At 39.8% G+C, this 14,038-nt stretch overlaps 1 protein-coding gene across 1 annotated transcript in view; it reads right to left on the minus strand.

Moving 5' to 3' along the window:
• DNAH11 (dynein axonemal heavy chain 11) overlaps nucleotides 1–14,038 on the minus strand; it is a 327,231-nt gene that overhangs the window by 161,575 nt on the left and 151,618 nt on the right. Inside the window, exons 43-46 of the mRNA XM_074984643.1 lie at nucleotides 12,165–12,315; nucleotides 7,814–7,945; nucleotides 6,073–6,246; nucleotides 3,238–3,442 (exon numbers count right to left, since the gene is read on the minus strand). Coding sequence (XP_074840744.1) covers nucleotides 3,238–3,442; nucleotides 6,073–6,246; nucleotides 7,814–7,945; nucleotides 12,165–12,315 — 662 coding nt within the window. The remainder of the gene's footprint in view (nucleotides 1–3,237; nucleotides 3,443–6,072; nucleotides 6,247–7,813; nucleotides 7,946–12,164; nucleotides 12,316–14,038) is intronic.

Genomic DNA, 14,038 nt, shown 5'->3' on the forward strand with positions numbered 1-14,038 from the left:
AGAGGTTGGGGCTTAGCACACAACCTTCAGCTTGGCATACCCCTAGGAAAGTAGCCACCTAGAGTGTCAGGTTTTGTGAATCTCATTCTGAGTTGCCCATCTCTCCCCTACTTTGAATAGGGCCTCTGCCAAACTCAGGCTATGTGAATGCCAGTGATATTCACTGAATTTATGCTTCTTTGTGAATGTAGCCCATAGTGACACTAATTAGTTTTCCAAAACATCTGGGCCCAACCACTCCTATATCCTGAACAGTTTTATCTTCACACCTTCAAAAGACAAAATTATCTGAACTACTAAAAATCATCTTTTGAATTTTAAAAACATTTCTATGCACAGTAAAGCTGTAATGTATTCATAGAACCATCTTGTATGAAAACAGTGGAATTTTTTTAATAATTGGAACAGAATAATTTAACCACTATAGTCATTATTTGCTATTACTCTTGGGAAACATTAAACAGGGAATGTAAACTTTTTAATGCATGCAAGTTTGAATGACACATTTTATAAAGCACATCAGAAAATATAATCTGGCAAGAACTTTTCTTAATGAGAACACTAGGCTGATTATGTGTGAATCAGATCATTGCAAATGACCAGAATTAGCCATTTTCAAAATTATTTCATGTATGTGCACAGTTGTGGCAAATGTGAACCTTATTCATCCGAAAAAATGTTACCCAAAAGGCATATGTTTGATATTTGTGAATTATTGTTTGTTTTTAACCCAGAGTATATATTTCATGAAAACAAACAAGAACAAATGGGATAGTCGGATCTATGTCATTATTTAATGTGTTGTAGCTTTCCTTAATTTGCATTGGACTGTGCAATATCTTTGGACTGGAGCAGAGAGGAAATGTAAGGGTTGGCATTGGACTTCTTTTAAATTGCACCAGGTTTTTAGGATTGCCTGTAAGCAAGTGGAAATGTACAGGAACACATGAATGCAATGTACCTATTTGTGGGAGTTTGAGGTTACTGAAGATCTGATCATATTAGTTCACATTGTTTCATAAATAAACAGCCTGAAAAAACGCTCATAAATAAGTGATATGCTATGATTTCCAGCAGGTGACAGATTTAACTCTGCAATGCACCCTTAACTTAGCTTTTTGGCACAGTTAAGGTGACTGGTCTATTCACTTCAGAAAGTGTGATGGGGGGGTTGCAAGAGGATCCCATGTAGTCAAGTTCAGCTAGAAGGACGGCTGCTGAGTGTGGAGGAGATATGTAAACAAACAAACAAACTGAAGTTCATCGGAGGATAAATCAGAAATGAGGAGGAATCTAAGAACCTTTGCAGCTATATAATTGTGGGATTGGGAAAAGTCTGCTGTAACTGTGATGCTTCTGACCTTATGCTCTAAAATCTCTAAAGGCCAAAAGCCTGTGTTTTGAAAGAAAAGGAGTACAAGGGAAAAAATCCAGAATACTTTCCTATTTTATCATGCTGTTGAGCTGAGATTTTTCAAAGTTGCTTAAGCGATTAGGATGCCCCCGTCCCATTAAAATGAATCGAAACTAAGTGTTCCAGTTCTCCAGGAAGCTTTGAAAAAAAAACTTAAAATTTAATTTCCAGCAATTGTTTGGTTTGAGACTATAAATAATTGTTTGCAATAGTAACACAATACAGACACATAATGAATGAAAGTAAATCACTGTGAGGTATTGTATACGAAAGAACACAGCTCTTAACAAGAGCAGAAATCACACAAGAGGCAGTGACATTCTGGGTGTGGAAGGCAGAATTCATAGCTGGTTGCAAAAAAAGGATCACATGCTGTTGAAAAGGAAAGTAAGCCTGTTTCCATGCCAGCCATGTGATACTCCCAGTAGCTGAGATTAGCTGTGGGATTGAAGCTGATTGCCCCTTAATTTACATTTGAGTAGTTACTGGTAGAGCATTGTCAGTAAGCGGCACTTGATTTTAGAACAGCTTTGAAGACTGAAGAGCTCTAGATAAGCAAAGTGCTTGTTTATTTTACATTCCTTTTAAAATTTCCAAAGAACAAGACCGATACGTGTTTTTAAATGGTTATTAAAATCTGAAGGCATTTGCCTAGTTTATAAAGAAATTGAATACATCCAAGTTCCTTTAAATTTGTACAGGACAGGAGTTTTAATGGTATCACCTATTGATGAAGACTAACTGCTGTGTTATTAATGACTGGTCTTGGAAACTCATCAAGTAAACACTTGTGACTTTAGCTAAGTATTTGGTTTACTTAAGCAGTTTCCTGTGCAGAGAATACATAGCTTTCATCAGCAGTTGCCCAGGAGTTCCTTTCATCTGAATCTGTTTACACAGGACAGTATTATGCCTATGTGCTTCCAGTCCTCGTTCATAGCCTTCTGCTGCAAATAGTAATTGTTTCTTAGACAAAAAAATCCCAATAAGATAAAGTTGTCTGACACGTTGTGTGGCAGATCCTCAGGAACTATGACAATTTACACCAGCTGATGATCTGGCTCTGTGGACTAGAAGGGGAGATGGTGAGCAAAAAAAAAAAAAAAAAAATCTCTCCATCCTACTCTTTGAGAAAAGCACCGTGATTTTATCCAGTTTTCCCCAGGCAGCCATGCAAGACTTGTGCCACTGAGCATTGCAACTTGAGACCAAACTACTAGATGAACATTTTGAATGTAGCCTTTCAAAATTCTTTTTTCTTTCCATTCTGTCTATGCCCACAAATATTCCATTGCAATATTACCGAATAATCCTTTGAGGCAGCAGTACTGGAAAATTCTTCCTAATTAATCTCTATTTGCAAAAGGTTACTCACTCTCCAAACCATATAAATGAAATCCCTATTACTCAGACAATTTATATCATTTTGGCCACACCAAGCAATTATTTGAAGTGGCACATCTACATTTGGGCTTTCTGAGGAGCTAAATCACTTAATATGCACATACATACAGACATACATACAAAAGCATAACAAGACTATTAGTCCTTGCAGTGCCCCAGACTCATTGTTTTTGCTGAAACTGACCAAAAGAGTTACCTCTGAGACCCACCCATCCACCTGCCCACTAAAATGCCACTACTCCCCATAACACATAATTCATTTTGGTTAGATAAAAAAACCATAGATCATTGTATTGACCACACACTTGTAGGTCCAGCAAACCTTAATAATCACATAGGCATCATTGGTTGAATTCTGGTCTTTGCCACCAAAATAATTATCCAAGGTTCTTATGCTATAATATTTATGAGGGACTTACTTTGTAGCACTGATGATGTAGTGTAGTAATTGAAGTGAACATTAGACACCAGATAATCATCAGAGAAAGCAGCAAGTCTGTCCCCTACAAATACTGTTTTTCCTACTCCTGCATTTCCAACAAGCATGACTGGTTTGCCTTTCTCCAGAAGCAAATCAATAAAGTATCTGAGACGTGTGGTCTCAGATGTATGAACAAGGACTTCCTGAAACAAAAAGAGAGTAGCAACAGCTTTTACTCCTTGCTTAAGTTAATTTGACATAAGTGATCTCTACTTTTTTTTTTTTATTTTAATACTATGGAGTAATCTGGTAGTAGCCTCATATTATTTAAACACACACACACACACACACACACACACACACACACCCTCCCCATTCAGGTATAAGGTCTCTCTTAACAGTGTTCTGTTGACAAAACAGCTGTGTTGGTGATCCAGGGCCCTTTTGTCGACAGACAGGGTTTCTGGTTCACCGGCTAACCCTGTCTGCAGAACTTCCAGTTAGACGATCTGTCGAGAGAGGGCCAGGCAGTCTGGCTGCTCTCTGTTGACAAAGTGGATCATTCTTTCGATCTGCTTGTATGTGTAGACATGAGCTTTGACGGAAGTTTTGGCGGGAAATCCCTTCCGATGGTGACATCTGTCGACAGAGGCTTCTCGTGTAGATGCAGCCTAAATGTAAGTGGACTATTGATGTGATATTTCACTTTGGCCTAATTTGTATGTGCTTTGACTATTCTGAATACTTTATTTTCATACTTTTAAGAGGAAGTCTTTGAAACTGGACTCTAGTCAAAAACTATCAATGACAAGCCAACGTTTAAAAAACAACTACCTACACAAAAATTGGTAGAAAGGTGAATGTTAGCTAGATCTCATGCAAGGAGGAGGGTTTTTAAATTTGTATTTATATTAATTTTTGTGTTATGCATCATAACTGAAAGGTTATTTGGTTGCCAATGGATAAGCTTTTTATACCATGAACCCATAAAATCTTCTCTGCCAAATAAAATATTTTTTCCTCCTCTGAAAGCTACACTTTTCTGTTGGATTTTATCCTACAAAAAAGACATTTCGTTTGGCTGCTAATAGATTAAAATGTTTTTCATCGGCAGCTGTACACTTTTATTTCTTTACACCTCCATCCTGCCTCATAAAAAATATCCTCTCCTTTAATCGTTTAGGCTGTATCTACACTGGAGAGTTTTCTAGACAAAATTGGGGTTTTGTAGACAAAACTCATGGAGCATCTACACGCAAAATGCATTTTGTCGACAGAAGCAACACAAAAGCTGTGTAGATGCTCCGGGGGGGCACTTTTTCAACACAGTGGATCAAAAGATCGATCCGTTTTTATGTGTGGACATGATCTGTCAACAGAAGTTTTGTTGAAACTTCTCTTCCAAACTTCTGTAGAAAGATGCTTCTAGTGCAGACATAGCCTTAAAAAAAAAAACCTTGGAAATGCATACTCACAAAAAATGATTGTGATGCATTAGTGATTGCTACAGATGTAACATATCTGATACAGAAACATACAAAATAAGGAAATTAAAAGTTAACTAGAAGATCTTGCTTTCTACTCTTCTACGTACAGGCAACACTTTATCACAAACACAACTACTGTATACCACAAACTATCCACCACAACCTTAGTACTAACTTTTTAGAAACACCAGAGTTTTATCACACCCTCAATCAAACCTACTCTGTCCCACCACACTAGATATCCAGAACTATTAGTATGGAGAAAAGGTAGTTGACGAAACAGCATAGGCAGAATGTGGGGGAGGAGGAAGAGTTAACTTGGTGGTGGGAGGTACCCAGCTTAGTAGAATGAAACAATTTCTTCTCATGCCTTACCTTCAACACTTTTGTTAATGCATACCAGAATTATAATAGCCAATTTTGCAAATGTATCTTATTGCTGACTCCTGTTCAGTTTGTTACTCACGCCACCCCCAGAGTCTTCTCAGCCACACTACCACTTAGCTGCTTCTTTCCCACTATGTAGTTGTGCATTTTTCTTTCCTATGTTTAGCACTTTGCACCTGCCCAATGTTTAGTTCCATCTTTTGGATTTCAAACCAAATCTCTAATTTGTCCAGGTTATTTTGAATCCTAATTCTGTCCTCCGAAGTGTTAGCAACCCTTTCCAGTTTGGTGTTATCCGCAAATTTTATGACACATACTCTCCACTCCATCATCCAAATCATTAATCAAATAGTATCATATCCCAGAAAGACCCCTGTGGAATCCATTAATACCCCTCTTCTTAGTTTGACAGCAAACCATTGTTAATGACACTAACACAGAAGATCGACCTGCTAAGGGTTAATCTTCCAAGGTTTGATTTTGTGCATACGTGAAATGATGCTCTCAGAAGTCAAAGAGCAATTACAGATGCTTTGCTATCAAATTTGGGAGAGGCAGATTTATCTCGTGAGGTTCCACAGAGGTCTGCCTTGAATCAGGTACTATATAAAATGTTTGTTAAAAACTGGGATAATGCTGGCCACATCGTTAAATTGACTTCATAGCTCAGTTTCCTTATCTATGAAATAAAGATGAAATAAGACATTATTTGATTGGATACTGAGTCAACTAATTTATGTTTGTGCAGTAGTATGTAAATGCAAAGTGTTGTTATCCCCAAGTCACTCAGAAATTGTTGTATGGACACAAAAAACAAAGATCCATCCATATTCTAATAATTGGAAAATGCTATTTTCAGACTTCTAAGAGGATAGTAATATTAACGATAACAAAAGTCTACAAAAACAACGGTCATCCATACATGCTTTTAGTTTATTTATTTGATTGATTGATTGTACCTGTAAAGGTGTTTCTGAATCCATATCAAATTTTGGAACTTTATCAGTCCACGTCAAGAACTTCCTTGTCTTTGGATCAAGGTAATAATCAAAAATTGTACCCTGGGATGGAAACTTCACTGCTTTCATCTCCTTGAGCCACCAGCAGCTGAATTTGGCTCGATAATCTGAAAGCTATAGAAAGATTATAATATGTTTGTTTAGTTCTTTAAGATGCTATGGCCTACCATGTTACGTCTATAGGAAAAAACTATTAATTTATAAATGCAGGTGCATATTTTAAAAAAAGATTCTACACGTACATTGCAGATATACACCAAAAATACAAAACCTAATATAGCTGTAATAATCAGGAGCTCCCAAACTGCACTGATCTGAGGCCTTCTGGACTTTCAGACTGAATTGGCTGATAGTTAGCAGGTGCCACTCCTTTGAAGACTGAAATCAGATACCTATTACCCGTTCGCTATTCACCACCAAGAAGCATGCAGTTAAATGTAGCTCAAATGTAAACAGTAGCAAGATTAGAGGGCTGAATTGCTTCAGTCAGGCCCTCACTTTTTTTTTTAAACTGTCCAAGAACAACTGTCCAGGGGAAGGCAGAAAGAACTCTAAAGAGCCCCTAAAGACCACTTAGCTGCTGAGTTTAGCCTCATCTTCCAAGGAAAGAATTTTACCCAGGCTTCTGATGGCAAAAGACATAACAGCTGTCATCAGTCTAGCTGGGGCACTTCCTTCTTCTTCCTGTCTACACAAATTCCTCCTTTACATCTTGGATGTGTGTACACTCCATCACACATCCATTTTGAGGGCAGGAAGCATTGGGTTGTCATAGTGATAGAGCTGATTGCTGTCCTGGTAACTGAGTTGGAGCATTAGGAGGCTTAGCCTCGATGGTTTTGGTTGGCTCTAGTCCGTAGTGTGGGATGGAATACATGGAATACTGACAACTGGAGCTCTCTGTGTTCAAGCAATTTCTTCCTAAACTCGATGATTCCAAACAAGATAACAGTAGGGAAGAGAGGAAGGTCAGGCTGCTTATTTGTACAAGGTGTTCACCTTATTTGTACTCAAATGGTGCCAATTCAGTCATGTTAACTTTTCATACAAAGGTATTAAATTCCAGAATTTTCAGGACAGAAAATTCCAAGGACTAGGAGACATCTTGATCTCAAACAGAAGGCTTTTTGAGGCTATTATCCAACAAAGCATTTTTCCCACAGCATGTGATGGATCCTCATGAAAGCTCTCAGGAACAGTCTCCATTAGAGGAAATATGTACCACTATGCACTGGAATGAATATACCTCTTCACTCCCGTTTGGCCTCCATGCAGGAATCAGTCATTGCACTCTTTCAGTGCTGTTAATGCTCCAGGAAAATGAAGACAATGGCTCTCCACAGAGCAGCAGAAGAAAATTGTAAGCTGGGCCATAGCCATGTGCCACCAGATCTGAGCTGATATTAGTGAAGTGCCTGTCTCACCCTTGCAAGAAGGACAGTCCTTTTGTTTTATGTTTGTAGAATCTCTTGCACAATGGAGTCTCACACCATAACCTAGGTACAATGACCCCTGGCTGTTCTGGCTCTAAGATGCAACATGCCTACCTCAGATGAGGCATTTGCAGAAGCACCCACAAGGACAGAATCTCTGCACTCCCCTACCATCACTACAATTTAGCCCTATACTTCTTCAACGCACAGCAAAATAATTTGGTTGTGCAAATGGCTCTCTAGCATACCTGATCTTGAAAGAGTCCTCCACCAAATGCCCAAACACATGCGAAGACAAAGTAAATCTCACAGAGCTCTCTTGGGCAGTCAGGAGGCACATTTTCAGGGGTCAGCAAACAATCCAACAAGGAACAAAGAGTCTTAAAAAAAAACACGAAAACAAAACAGTGAACATCTTTGAATCCTGCTTCCAAGGGTAGTGATGGTGACTCTGAGGCTATGTTTATACCATGCACCTTACAATAGCATGGGTGTTTTACAGCTACGCTACTCTAAGGTGTATCATGTGGCTGCTCTTTATCACAGGGAGAAAGCTCTCTAGCTGACAAAATAAAATCACTCACAAGAAGGAGAGGTAGCTTCATCACTGCAAGTGTGGCTCCCGCAGACAAAGTGCTGTCCATGCCAGTACTTTTTGTCATTAAAACTTTAGTCATTCAAGAATATGTCTTTTCACACCCCTGAACCACAAAAGTGCCAGTGCAGACAAAGCCTAAGCCTCAGGAACAACATAATGTACTGACCAGAAGAACAAAGTATACAGCAATCATGACTATATCATGCAAGAAAAGGAGGCTGGCATTAAAGGAAGGAAAATGAGGAACCGTTGCGAAAAGTTTATTATGCGATGGTATAGCTGCCTGTAATATTTTTTCATGTCTACACTATTAGTAGAAAATTGCAAAAAAAAAACCCGAAACAAATCAAAAAACCAATCCAAAATATGTCTAATGACTTTTCAAGTCTCTTAAAAAAATACAAGAAATAAGTTTAGTCCTGGGGGAATTCTGCAATTGTTGCACTTGGAACCATAGTATAATTGCAGAATCCCTCCAGCACTAAATTATCCACTATGCCCCTCTTCTGTAATCTCTGAAATGTGTTCTGTGCCATACCTTTCAAAGGACAGATTTAAGGACATCCTGGCCTTGTCTACGCTAGCCCTAAACTTCGAAATGGCCATGTAAATGGCCATTTCGAAGTTTACTAATGAAGTGCTGAAATACATATTCAGTGCCTCATTAGCATGTGGGCGGCCGCAGCATTTCGAAATTGATGCGGCCCGCCGCGTGGCTCATCCCAATGGGGCTCCTTTTCGAAATGACCCCACCTACTTCGAAGTCCCCTTATTCCCATCTGCTCATAGGAATAAGGGGACTTCGAAGTAGGTGGGGTCCTTTCGAAAAGGAGCCCCGTTGGGACGAGCCGCGCAGCGGTGAGCTGTGTCAATTTTGAAGTGCCGCAGCCGCCCGCATGCTAATGAGGCGCTGAATATGTATTTCAGCACTTCATTAGTAAACTTCAAAATGGCCATTTACATGGCCATTTCAAAGTTTGGGGTTAGTGTAGACATAGAATATAGACAGAACAGAACCTCTTTTCTGGAAACAATGGGCATGTCTAAAAACCCTTGCTAAGCATTCCCACTACAGAAAAAGAATTGATGTTCAGACATATATTTCAATTTATTCCTAAAGATAATTGATCAACATACAGAAGCACACAACAAAAATAGTGAAATATTGTATAATCTAATAAGCTTTTTGCAATTCTTCCAATCAGAGTAATTTCAGGGTTCAAGCTAACCATGTATATCAACTTATTATTCCATGAAGGAATATTACTTTAAAATAGCACTAAAGCTACAAACAAAGCTGTGAGGAGAATGGAAGTTTCATTTCAAAAAGGATTTCAGGATTTGGCTCCATTCCAAATTGACATAAAATCCAAACTTTTCAGAACTCTCCACAAAGAAAAATTCTGTATGCTCACATTTTGTGTCAAATAACTTTTTTAATGAAAAAAATAGTTTCAAACTAAAAGACTGAACTGTTTAGTTTTGAAAATGTCAAAATAGAATGCTTTGGCATGGTCAGAACTTTTTCTCTCTTTCTTCCAAAACAAAATTTTGCCCAAGCATTTCAACTTCACCAGAGCCACATATACTAATGAAATGTGGTTCTGACAAAATTTCTCCAACCATCTCGACAAAAAATATAAAGTGAAGTATTTGAAATTTAGAAAACAACTACATGCAGGTGTATATGTTTGGATGCATCTTTATTACATGGCTGCACTCTTTTCTCCTATTTATGATCTTTTCTCCTATTTATGATCTTTATGACCTCCACTTTATGATCTTTCAAAACATTCTGGCTATGTCTACACTTGCCCCCTTCGAAGGGTGATGGGAGATTGCCAGTAAAGTGCTGCCATGAATATGCAGCACTTCATTGGGCAAATCCTCCCATGAGGCAACTTCAAAGAATCAAACTTCAAAGTGCTGGCATGCCATGTACTGCACACACTTTCAAGTAACTTTACTCCCCCAAAATTTCAAAGTGCCCATGGCTACACAGCATGCTGGCACTTTGAAGTTTGACACTTCAAAGTTGCTCTGGGGGAGAATTTGCCGAATGAAGTGCTGTGTATTCAACACAATACTTCATTAGTAATCTCCCACCACCCTGATTTACCATTCCCACCCACCTTCAAAGAAGGGGGCAAGTGTAGACGTAGCCTCTGAGTAGTAAAGATGACTTGCATGCATAAAATTATTCATGTACATAAGGATTTACAGTAGCAGAAGCATTGTATGTTGGCTAACTGGTGTTCAGTGAAGAAAACAGCTATTTAATTTTATCCTTCTCTGTCACTCAATAATTGGTACCAAACTTGTTTTACTGCACAGCAACAAACTGGATTTTTCTCTCTTTATAGTTGTTTATCTGTCCCTCATCACTGGGGTATTTTAGTATTTCACAAAGGCAGATGAATCTCCCTGTGAAGTTGGGAACTATTATCCCCATTTTAGACATACAGAATGGCAGCACAGAAAGAGTAACTGATTTGCCCAAGATCAAACAGGAAGTCTTTGGCAGAGGCAAGATTAGCACTCATATGCCCTGGATCTCAGTCAAGTGTCACAAACCCCAAAATAGTTCTTCTTGTTACAATAGACCCCCCTACAATAGCCCCCAACAGGAGAATGAATGCCTTTGGATCTCTGGCTCCTTCCCCACTCCCAATAATCACAGCGAGAGGCAGAGTTCCAAAAATGGGTCCATGTTTCACACATTTTTTTATGAAAAAGTAAATGTAGAAGCTATTAGCTTTACACATTTTTCAGACACATCTATTTTAACAGAGTGGCTTCATGTGCAACACAAATTAGACTGTATATTTAGGACAGGCTTTAGGAATTTTGGTATCTATACTCCCTGATCTATATTTTAATACTAGCAGATATACCTGGTATTGCTCAGATCCCTTAACTGAAGGGTTTTTTTCCTGCTCCTGGCTTCTCTGCCTGTCCCTAGGTGGGAGTGGGTGGAGGTCAGGCCATGGATCCTGGCCTCCCATGCTTGTCCTCAAAAGGTGTGGGTGGACATGGCTCCCAGCCCCCTCCTGCCCTGTGGGAGGGTGGCAGTTTGGTCTGTGGCTCCTGGTCCCCTTGCCTGTCCCTGGGTTGGGGAGCCAGGTCAGGCCATGGTTCCTAGTTTCTCCTCACCTCTTCTTATGGGGGGGTCAGATGAGGCCCTGGCTCCCAGTGTGAGATCTGGGGTGGCAGTACTGGGCCCAGCCCTGATCTGAGCTCTGGGGGACTGAGAGTCTGGGACCAAGGCTCTTTCCCCCAGATCTCAGCCTGAGCAATGGAGGGCTCAGACCACTATCACCAGTCCCAGCATGTGCTTGGGGGAGGGGCCAGTGCTTGGTTTCCTGGCCCCATCATGTTGGAGGTGGGGTGGGTTGTGGAGGAGCAGTAGGGCTTCCCCTGTTGGGCATGGAGGGGGAGTTGCCCATCCAGAAGAAAGTAGGGTCGAGAGCCCCATCTCTACGCAGCCACTATTTTCCTGCTGTGGCTGTCCCCAGCAATCACTCTGCAGTGTGGCTGCTCCCTGTGCTTAGTGCCCCCAGGGGTGAGTCTGAAGTATGTTGTCCCGCCTTTCCATATTCTGGAAAATCCTCAGATTTCAGACATTTCCCACTTTCCAAGCATAACCAGATCTTAGTGGTTAGAGCATTGGCCTTGTGAACCCAGGGTTGTGAGCTCAGCTCTTGAGGGGGTCTTTCAAGGTTCTGGGGCAGGTTAGATTAAAAAAATGCATCAGGGTTGGTGGTAGGTCCTGCTGGGAATGCAGGGATCTGAACTCCATGACCTCTAGAGGACCCTTCCAGTTCTACATATATATAGATATCTCCATGTTTTTGACCTTGGTTTAAGTTAGGATAAGAGGAAGATTCATACCAAATTTCTTGGTCATAGCCTACAGTTTAAAAGGAGTTATTGAACAAAAGCAGCACCATCAGAGAGGCACGCTTAGTCTGAAATATATAGTAAATAACTCTAATGCTTACCTGTACCATACTATTCTCAGGAATAGGGATGATCGTTTTAAAGTTTGTTCTGAGCTGGTCTAAGCAGGGAGGGACATATTTATCAAAAAGTATAGTTAAATTAGCTTTTTCAGACTGGTGACTTCTGGCTTCTATCCAACTGGCAACATACCTGCAAAACAAAATAGAAAGACAGAAGATTTTGTAGGGCAGAAGCCGAAAATGGAGGAAGTTCTTCTTCTCTGACTTCAAACACCTTCGCTTTGCTGAACAAGAATATAAGAATAGCTACACTAAGTCAGACTAAAAGTCCACTAGCTCCAGTATCCCATATTCTGACAGCGGCCAGTGCCAGGTTCTATAGAAGGAATGGACTGAACTGGGTAATCATCAAGTGAGCCATCTCTTGTTGCTCATTCCCAGCTTCTGCCAAACAATGAATGAGAGTCAAGCCCTTGTAACAGTACACTGTTGCAGAAAAGGGGCATGTTACTCACAGTAGTGCTTGGAATGGTACATGAATGTTGACCACACAATAAAAACATAAGTACAAAAGCTGCCATACTGAGTCAGACCATTGTCCTATCTTTCCTGGATCTTATCTCAGACAGCAGCCCCTATCAGAACTTCATGGGAAGGGTTCATGACAGGATAATTTATGAACCTATACATTTCATTTTCCATTTTTGATAGTCAGAGGATTAGGATCACACAACACATGGTGACTGTGTCCCTGACCATCTTGACTAATAGCTATTGATGAACCTATCCTCGATGAATTACCTAGTCCTTTTGTGAACCCGATTATACTTTTGCCATTACAACATCCCATGGCAGTGAGTTCCACAAGCTATGTATTGTGTGAAAAGGTACTTCATCTTCTTTGTATTAAACCTGTGGTCTGTTTATTTCATTGCATGACCCTAGTTGTGTATTGCGAGTAAAGATAAATAATGCTACTTTTTTTTATTTTTTCCACCCCATATGTGACATCATAGACCTTCATCAGAACTCCCTTTGCCATTTATTTTCTCAGCCAAATCACCTTAATGTTTTTAGTATCTCCTACTATGGAAGCCATTCCATATCCCTGATCATATTAGATGTCCTCCTTTTTTGAGATGGGGCAATCAGAACTGGACACAGCATTCAAGGTGTAGGTGCACCATGGATTCATATCATGGCACTATAGTATTTTAGGTCTTATTTTTATCCCCTTTCTAGTAGTTCCTAACATACTGTTAGCCAGTTTCTCCACAATTGTACACCGAGATGAATTTTTCAAAGAACTATCTCTGATAACGCCAAGATCCCCATTTTGGGTAGAACTAGCTAATCTGGAACCCTTCATTGCCTATGGACAGTTGGAATCATATTTTCCAGTGTATGTTGCTTTGCACTTATCAACATTGAATTTCATTTGCCATTTAGTTGCCAGCTCACCCTGTTTTCTGAGATCTCTCTAACCTCTTACACTTGCCTTTGAACTTAAGAATCTTAAATAGTTTTATACTATCTATTGACTTTGCCACTTCACTATTCCAGACCCACTGCAGCTGTATTTGTTGAGCAGAGCTCATTATGCCATTCCATCCCAAGGGCTGTTATGGCAGCTGTGCAGAGTGTGGCATCCTTGACCACATCCTCTACTGTAAGGAGGGCAGGAAAGAAGGTGATATAACTATGCCAGGTCTAGCCAACTTCCTGATTGATGATGTGCTGCTGGAACACCACAAGGCTGCTGGAGTAAGGGTTAGGGTTTTATCTTCTATTTAAGAAGAGGCCATTCACAAATATAACTATCCAAATGTTACAATTAATTCAGTTTTGTCCTACAAAACAAAGCAGCAGAACTATAGCACTTTAAACACTAACAAAATGATTTATTTAATGAT

The sequence above is a fragment of the Carettochelys insculpta genome, chromosome 2 (assembly GCF_033958435.1).
Source record: "Carettochelys insculpta isolate YL-2023 chromosome 2, ASM3395843v1, whole genome shotgun sequence".
In the NCBI taxonomy this organism is placed as follows: domain Eukaryota; kingdom Metazoa; phylum Chordata; order Testudines; family Carettochelyidae; genus Carettochelys; species Carettochelys insculpta.